The sequence below is a fragment of the Protopterus annectens genome, chromosome 12.part0, assembly GCF_019279795.1.
Source record: "Protopterus annectens isolate FY-2018-M chromosome 12.part0, PAN1.0, whole genome shotgun sequence".
NCBI classification, from domain to species: domain Eukaryota; kingdom Metazoa; phylum Chordata; order Ceratodontiformes; family Protopteridae; genus Protopterus; species Protopterus annectens.
Genome location: NC_056746.1, coordinates 827,840,582 through 827,849,496, shown reverse-complemented (window position 1 = coordinate 827,849,496; position 8,915 = coordinate 827,840,582). Strand labels below are relative to the sequence as shown.

At 41.6% G+C, this 8,915-nt stretch overlaps 1 protein-coding gene across 6 annotated transcripts in view; it reads right to left on the bottom strand.

The window, feature by feature from the left end:
- Positions 1-8,915, bottom strand: part of TPD52L2 (TPD52 like 2) — a 566,267-nt gene that overhangs the window by 379,979 nt on the left and 177,373 nt on the right. For 4 of the 6 annotated variants that reach the window (XM_044089864.1, XM_044089865.1, XM_044089868.1 and 1 more), the window contains one exon: positions 797-856. The exons of the other annotated variants lie outside the window; for them this stretch is intronic. In XM_044089864.1, coding sequence (XP_043945799.1) covers positions 797-856 — 60 coding nt within the window. The remainder of the gene's footprint in view (positions 1-796; positions 857-8,915) is intronic. 6 annotated transcript variants of the gene reach the window in all.

The following is an 8,915-nucleotide window of genomic DNA, read 5'->3' as shown; positions in this document are numbered from 1 at the left end:
AAAATCCCCAGATGCAGCTACAGAAAATACTACTAGTTCAAAAAGGCAGAACTCCACCCATAATTACTTCCCATGGATAAGTATTCTACTGCAGCCAAGATTCTACGACCCTGACAATATTCACTGCATTTTCTAAAATTACATCTCTTATTCCAGTCTGCCAAGTCCCAAGCATTAGCTGTGAAACAAGCTATATGTATTTTTAAGTGTGCAGACAGCTTCATTAAACCACCAGCAATACAAAGTGGTCTACTTACTAGTCTGACACTTGGTTGTCAGGGTCATGACATACTGAAAATTCACAGATCAGAAAGCTTTGCACTTTTAAGGGAAACCATGTAAAGCTTCTAATCATGCAGCTACACCTTCCACAAAAACACCCTGAATAAAATCTGCACCAAATAACGCTGAGGTGTTAAAATGTATACAAAATGTACTACTGGTAACAAGGAACAAAAAAAATCAAAGCCAATTATTTACTTACTAGATAGTGGTACAGCACTAAAGCTTGAAGAGTTTACTCTGTGTGGGAATCAAGATACCTAAATCAATGAGTACTGAATCTCTGACCACGAACTGACATTTGAAATGAGCAGGCAGCCAGAGACATTGGATGAATACCCCAGTGTCAATATATTTCACTTAGTCTCATCCACAGTAGTTCAAGAAAGCTACTCCATGGTAAATCATTTTAAGCTTTGTGCATTTCTCGTGCTTTAGGAACACATTTCTAAACGTCCGAGTACAAAAAAACCTTCCTAAACATTCTATTTAAAGATAAAAGAAGCAAACTCACGCTTCAGACTGCGATATTTTCTCACTCAGTCCATCCAGAGAGCTGCTCGCTGAAAGATATCTATAAATACAAGCAATAAAAATGTAAAATCCTGATGCTACATTTAATGTAGTTGAGAGAAGGGCTTGTTACACCCCAGTCTCCTGTTAACCCTCTATTTAGAGATTACTCATACCACTGAATTTCTCTATCAGTATTAGCACATCACCTCTGTTCAATATAACTTAGGAAAGAGATAAATCACTCTGTACCCATTATAACTCCAGCAACCTTTAAAGAGCCAACGGGAAGCCTATGAAAGAGGGGGGGGGGGTTAAGTGGCTACCACCTTCCTCAGACATGATGCCTCCTTGTGAAGCATGTGTATGTTATACACTGAAAAGTGCCAAATGCCATGTGCCACTTCACATCGCCAAGCATTAAATCTTGAAAATTCACAACCAACTTCACAGGAAGAAAAGAAATCTTTCATGCACCCCAAAAAACAACCAAAAATCAAGTCCGCCTCTAAAATGAGAGAAATTTGAGCAGGGTACCGGCAAGCATCATCTTGCATATTCAGCTACTTTCACCAGAAGAAAAGCAAGGATATCACCAGAAGAAAAATGTTGAGATGGAAATTTGAACATAACCCTACACTGAGATAAAAGTGATAATTTTTATTTAAGTAGATGCAAGAAGGAAAAAGCATAGATTTCGCAAAGTACACAAAATCTACAGCACAAGCCACTATACTAAGCACGCTTTCAGTCTCTCCATGCATCTACATAACAAAACAGCAGCTGTTTAATCATGCTTGGTTAATACCAACTTAAAAAATGAGTTGTCAGTCTGAGGAAGTTCAAAACAGTAATGGAAGCCTTTGCCAAAGTAACACACTTCAGCCTCTCTTTTTAATCCCAAGCTACACTGATTCAAGCAATGGTTTATCCATTTGATATACCGAAGAGGGTGTAACGCAGAGAGGGGATTTTGCCAAGTATGAAATGCAAGTCCTTCTGCAAAAGCTGCCACTTGGCTTCTGAACTCTGACTTAGAGCCTTACAAAACTGCTCAACAAGTTCCCACAGGAAGTTACTATATTCACAAATATTTACAAAATCTCGGCCTACATCTCATCATGTCTTTTGGCATTTTGTGAAAATACTATACATCACCAAGGATTTTTTTCCCCCATTACCCTCAAGCTTCCTACAAAAACAGGGGGGCTTTCCTTCACAATGGAAACTGCAAGAAGTTACGTTCCTCATGGACATACTCATCTGAAAGAAAACTCTTTCTCAGAACTCCTCTCATTTCCAGAATAAGAAAACTCAACACGGTCATCCTCTGTGAGGGTCTAAGGTAGCAGCTGCATTCTTGGTTTCAGAAAGCCTGCTTTAATACTAACTTAGTGATGAGTTTTACTGAATCAAAACAATGCAGACAACTTTAGTTCCAGACTGTGACATTCACAAGTAGTACTAGAATATGTACAAGGATACAAACCGCCCCAAAGTATGACAGCTAACAAAAACAGAGCTGAGTAAAGGTATTCACAATAGGAAATGCTAATAAAATCCAGGCTTCTACTCACTAATGTCACTCAAACATCTGCCATATTTTCAGTGTAATTGGGCATCCACCTGCACAAACCAATGTTCATCTAATGATAATATTCTGCAAGTATAAATTATACCAAGGGTCATACATACACGTACACCCACATATTGGAGTCATGGGTAAGTACTAGGCTAACTACCCTTGTAGACCATTTTAAGACTATCCAATTTTCATTTTAAGGTGAGAATCAAACCCTGTACCTTGGGTCTGTGAGATAAACACCTTATCCATCACACTAGCACCTAATGGGCATCTACATATGTACGTATACATGAATATATGCGTGTATGTATGTGTATATATTATTTTACTTAATTTTACAATCTTCAAAAACAATGCAATAAAAATACAAACATCTACAGTTTAACCAATTATACAAATTACACAAAATGTAAAAACACGAGTTAACAGATACAACTTGTAGGGTAATGATTTACTATTCAGAGAAGTTTTAGCAAGTTTAATCCAAACAGGAACTGCAATAAGAAGTGGGAAAAAAACAAGAGTTATGGCATAATTCAGAGAAGGTGTCAGGGCAGAGAAACTGCTTGAAGTAAAGAAATGAGTGAAGAATGGGAAGTAAGCAGAGACAAGGTAAGAATACTTCTTCATATTTATGGATATAGAGTTTATCAGGGATTGAGCAAGAACAGATGCAGGTTTTGGCTTACAAGTCTTTCAGAATGGTTTTAAAGGATTACAGGGAGAGTACTGACCTGATGGACACAGGTAAGGAGCTCCAGGGCCTTAGCACCATGGTATAAGTACAATCTATACCCAGCAGATATTATAAGTTTTTGGACAGACAGGAGTTTTTGGTCACTAAATCATAATGATAAAGCGGGAACATAAATGTGTAAAATGTTATCTAGTGCTGGGCAAGACGGATGCTGCTGTTGATGGAGTAGTTTTAACCAATTTAGGTTTCTTAGTGATATACAGTGGTGGGTTCTGAAACAGGTACATGCTGGAAATTTAGCCAATCTGTTAAAGCAATGTTTAAGTGTTTTTTTGAGAAATATGGAGGTTGCAAGGATGCGAGTGCCATAAAGTAGTGATGAGAGGAGGTAAACAGTGGATACTGCAGCTTTAGTTGCACTGGTGAAAGATTTTAGCTCTAAAGCATCCCTAGTTTTTTTATGCAATTTTGCATACGCAAGTCATCTGCTATCATCCTAAATAATTTGCTACGAGAAGTTATTTCAATGATTGTACTACTGAAAGAGATTTTACATTGTTTTTTTTTATGAGAAAGGTACTGGGGAAGGTGAAGTTTTTTTTTTTTGGGAAGGGGGGGTTGAGCATGAGCTGTGAGTTACAAAGCCATGTTTAATTAAAACATGTTAATGATTCCCGAGTAAGTTTTTGGAAAAGTACCAAGCTGTCTGATGTGCATATGAATGTTGAGTCATCTGTGTATTGCATTAGGGAGGCCTGTTGTGTGATGTGTGAAGAGTGTAGGCAAGAATGTTAAAGAGAAGGGGACCAATGATAGAGCCTTGTGGTATACCAGTGGTGACTGAGATAGGGAGTGTGTGGAGTGCCATTTTACTGACAGTTGCCTACTGGGCAAGCGGCTTTTGAACCATGAAAAGGTAGACGGAGGTGAACCTAGTGAGGACATTTGAGGTAGAGGTTTGCTGTGAAACTGTCATAGGCTTTAGGCAACTCAAGAAATATGGAGGACACTAGTTTGCTGTTATTTGTAGTTTTATTGAATCTATAAAGTTTAGAAGAGCAGTGTTAGTATTAAGGGCAGGATGGAAGCAGTGTTGTGTATATCATACAAAAATACATTCAATACGTGTGTGTATGACACACAAACATACACACATATATAACAGATTGCAGAGATGTGAAGAGGTTAAACTGTAAGATACACAAAATCAGCACTTTCTTTCAGTATCTGGATTTCTTTATAACAGTCCAGTGTGAACTTTACATGCTTCATTTTCTTACAAGTGATTCTACCCAAGCAATCGCAAGGACTATAAGAGGTCTACCTTTGTAATTTTCTTTGGTATCTGTAGCGACCTTAAGTTCACACTCTTATTTACAATTTCTTGCCAGTTTTTATGAGTTGCTGCCCACCTCTCAAGCAAGGCTGAAGATAACCCTGGTGCAAATTTTCTGCAAATCCAATCATGAAGATGAGCAGACAAAGTAGTACTTTGCTTGACCTGTAATGGTAAAATTTCATAAGCTGGGAAAACACCGAGTTGTAACCTATCAGACCAGCAAGTCTTTACTTGGTGTAAATTTAGGTCCCTAGTACAGCTGTTTGTGGAGACACAGGAGAACAAATAAGACTGGGTCTTTCATGGCTTTGAAAGTAAGACAAAGATCACCTTGGCAGGCTAAGGAGTACAAGTGGGTTAAATCTTGCAACTATTCTAGTCTATCAAGACCTTTCACTTTTTTTTGGTTAAAAATCACTGGGGCCTTTTCAGTTGAGCAATATGCTTGGATTTATATGTACTAAAGGGGTATAGTATTCAACAATTATTCTGCTACGGGAACGGTACAGCGAAATTACTTCTTTGCATCTTGAAAACATCTCTAGGAAATGATCACAGCCAGGCAGAAAAATTTTGACTATGGTGAAAACAATGCACAAATGAGATATTTGTCCACAAGTACCGAGGTCTTGTGAGTCTGTTTGAAAAGAAATACCACTTATATCATACGAGGTGGTAACAGTTTTTTTGCTGAAAACTATTACGTTGCACTCTCTTGCATTAAACTTGAGACTTTTAGTACACCAAATATACATTTACCAGCCCTTTTTTGGAGCAGTTTAGTAGCAGTGAATGCGCAGGCAAGTGCCCAGACTGCAGTCATCAGCAAACCTGGTTTACCACACTCCATGAATATTGAGTTGGACATCTGGAACACACACAACAAACAGGACAGAGCAAAGTAATGATCCCTATGTACCTCACTAGTTACAATTTTAGGCTCAGAAAAGCTACCACCAACTTTCACAACTTGGGATCTTCTGAATAGCTAGACTGAAATCCAGAGGACAATGTATGCGTTTATATTTGGTTTATCTTTTCAATATCAGCATAAGGGAGTGTCAAAAGCCATGGCCAGGTGAGGATAAAAAGCATTCAGTTACAACTATCTATAGACTCTAATATTTTCAAAGAAGTTTACTAGGCTCAGGTGTCAGGACTTGGTCTTCAGAATAAAAACGGAGTAGGGTCTAGACCAGTTATGTTGCCTATGCCTGTATAAATAAGTTTTGCTAGGACACATCCTACACAAGTCTGGTGAGGCCGACTGGTCTAGGACTACCTGGGTCAGTAGATGGATCACCCTTGTATACAGAGTCACAGTGGCCACTTTCCAGGCATCATAGGCTGAGTTTGAACAACTTAAGCAGCAGGTCATATAATGCACACTTGGCATGGATGAAAATTAGAAGTTATGTACCTACCATAACGTTCCACGTTAGTTTTCTTTTCTCGCCTTCTTTCATGCTCGATGGGTTCGGAGCCGATCCTCGGCTCCGACTAGGCACTTGCTAAGCTCGAGAGTCACTTTTACCAGCTCGAGGCAGCCCCATATCCCATGATGCAAGGTGGTAATTACCCAGATCTCATTTGGTACCTAGAGGAAACTACCTACCAAAAAACTTTCCACTAAGGAAAGAGGAACAACTAGCCTAAAAGGCTATAAAGGGAAACCAGGTAATGAAGGCCAACTAACTGGTGTCCAAGGAAGAAGAATCTTCCAGAGAAAGAGGAGATCAAGGTCTGTCCAGGCAAGGGGGACAGGAGGGAGGGACGCAAGAAAGAAGGCGAGAGAAGACAACTAACATGGAACATTATGGTAGGTACATAACTTCTAAATGTTAAGTTGTCAATTTCACCTTCATTCTTGCTGGATGGGACCGCGTCCCTAGCACCTCTATCCTGGGTGGCTCAATGGAACAGACTCTTGAGAACTGTGGAACCAAAGCTTGCCCTATCCCTGGAGGCCAAATCCAATTTGTAATGAGAAACAAAGGTATGAGGAGTGGCCCAAGGGGCTGCTGCACAAATAGTATCTAAGGGCAGCCTAGCCTGAAAGGCTGTAGAAGTGGCTAGGCCTCTTGTAGAATGTGCTTTAGGTTTTGAGCTGAGTTCTTTGCCCCTATGTTGATAAATATCAGAAATGGTGGAAGATAGCCATCTGGATAAGGTCACTTTAGAAACAGGGAGACCTTTTTTATTTTCAGCATAAGAAAGGAAGAGTTGATCAGATTTCCTAAATTGCTTTGTTCTGTCCAAGTAATATCTAAGTTGGCAGTGAACATCAAGGTAATGCAATTTTTGTTCCGCCCTGTTAGAATAATTTGGAAAAAATACAGGAAGATCAATGGATTGGTTTAAATTGGTCTTAGAAGCAACCTTGGGCAAAAAGGATGGATTGGTTCTCAAGGATACCCTGTCCTTGTGGAAGACCAAATAAGGGGGACGAACAGAGAGGGCATGAAGTTCTGACACTCTAGCTGAGGTAATAGCGACCAGAAAGAGTATCTTCCAAGAAAGAAACTTTAATGAACATGAAGCAGCCGGTTCGAAAGGGGGAAGAATTAAGGATGCCAGCACTAAATTTAGGTCCCACTGTGGTGGAGGATCCCTAACAGGGGGCTTTAGAAGGAAAATTCCTTTAAGAAAAGCTTTACAAAGCTTGTAGGACAATGTTGTGGTCAGCAAACCCGACATGAAAATTCGAGATTGCTGCCAACTGAACTTTGACTGTGGAAGACGAAGAACCTGAGTGAAAAATTTCCGCTAGAAAATCCAAGACCGACTGAACAGGGGCAGTAAAGGGATCTATGTTCTTAGCTTTCGCCCAAAGGGAGAAGCGTTTCCACTTGCTAGAGTAAATCCTCCTGGTAGAGGATTTAAGAGAAGCTACAATAATGTCTCTAACGGGGTTAGAGATCATAGGAAGCCTGGCTAAGGAAGGAAGTGGAGCAACCAAGCTGTGAGGTTGAGGGAAGAAACGGACCGGCGCAGTTGACCCGACTGGTGGGTCAGAAGATCTGGCGCTGGGTCCAGACGCCACGGCTGCACCAAGAGATGGCGATGCAGGAATGGAAACCAAATTTGTCGAGATCAGTAAGGGGCAATGAGAATCATTTTGGCTCTCAAAACGGCCGCTTTCTGGAGTACCTGTGGTATCAATGGGAAGGGAGGAAAAGCATAAAGGAGTCCCTGGGGCCAATCTTGGGTAAGAGCGTCTCTGGGGGGATGGCCCGGAAGTGGGAAGAGAGAGAAGAAGTCTGGGCATTTGCTGTTTTGGGGAGTAGCAAAAAGGTCGCAGCATGGGCGGCCCCACTTCTGAAAAATCTCCTCCACTATAGATTGCTTGAGAGACCACTTGTGAGGCATGAGTATAGCTCTGCTCAATCTGTCCGCTACGTTGCTACCAGAAACCGATGAGAGGAGATCGCCCATTGCCAAAGTCTGAGAGCCTCTCGACACAAGGGATAGGACTTGGTTCTGCCCTGCTTGTTGATGTACCACACTACGGACATGTTGTCCGTATGAACTGCAATAGTTCCTAAGGGAAGAAAGTCGTTGAGGGCTTGCAACGTTAAAAGCACTGCTCTCATCTTTAGGACATTTATGTGCAGGTGGTATTGGAATGGTTGCCACGTGCCATGAACCATCCTGCCCTGATAATGCCCCCCCCACCCGATCAGGGAGGCATCCGAAGTGACCGTGGCTACCGGGGCCGGGGAAACAAACGGTCTGCCCTGATGGACTAGAGGAGAGGAAATCCACCAGGATAGATGGTTCTTGCAGGCCTCTGTCACTAGGATCTTGTGACGCATGGGAAGCTGCTGGAATGACCATTGTGTGAACAACATCCACTGCAGGAGACGCATGTAAAAACGGGCCAGAGGAAGAAGTGTGATGGCAGCCACCATGAGGCCCAACACTTTCAGGACCAACCTAGCTTGTACTTTGTTGCTGGCAAGGATGATCCGTACGTGGTTTTGGATATCTAGGATTCTCTGATCTGTTAGGTTTGCTGACATCTGAGTAGTGTCTAGATTTGCGCCTATAAAGATAAGATTGGCAGGGTGATAAGGAGGACTTTTTGAAGTTTACCGAAATTCCCAACTGACTGCAGAGACGTAGGGTGTAGTCTCTGGCTTTGATGAGTTGATGCCTGGTGGTGGCTGAGAGGAGCCAGTCATCGAGATACGGAAACACCGGGAATCCTTGACGTCTCAGGTGAGCCGTGACCACTGCCATGCATTTGGTGAACACTCTGGGGGCTGTAGTGAGACCAAAGGGCAGGGCTCTGAATTGAAAATGACTGGTCCCCAGCCGAAAGCGGAGAAACCTTCGGGAGCATCTGTGGATTTTTATGTGATAGTACGCATCCTGAAGGTCTATGGAGCACATCCAGTTGTCTTTTCCCAGAAAGGGCAAAATCGATTGAAGTGTGACCATCCGAAATCTCGTCTTTTTGACAGACTTGTTGAGCCTGCTGAGGTCTAATATTGGTC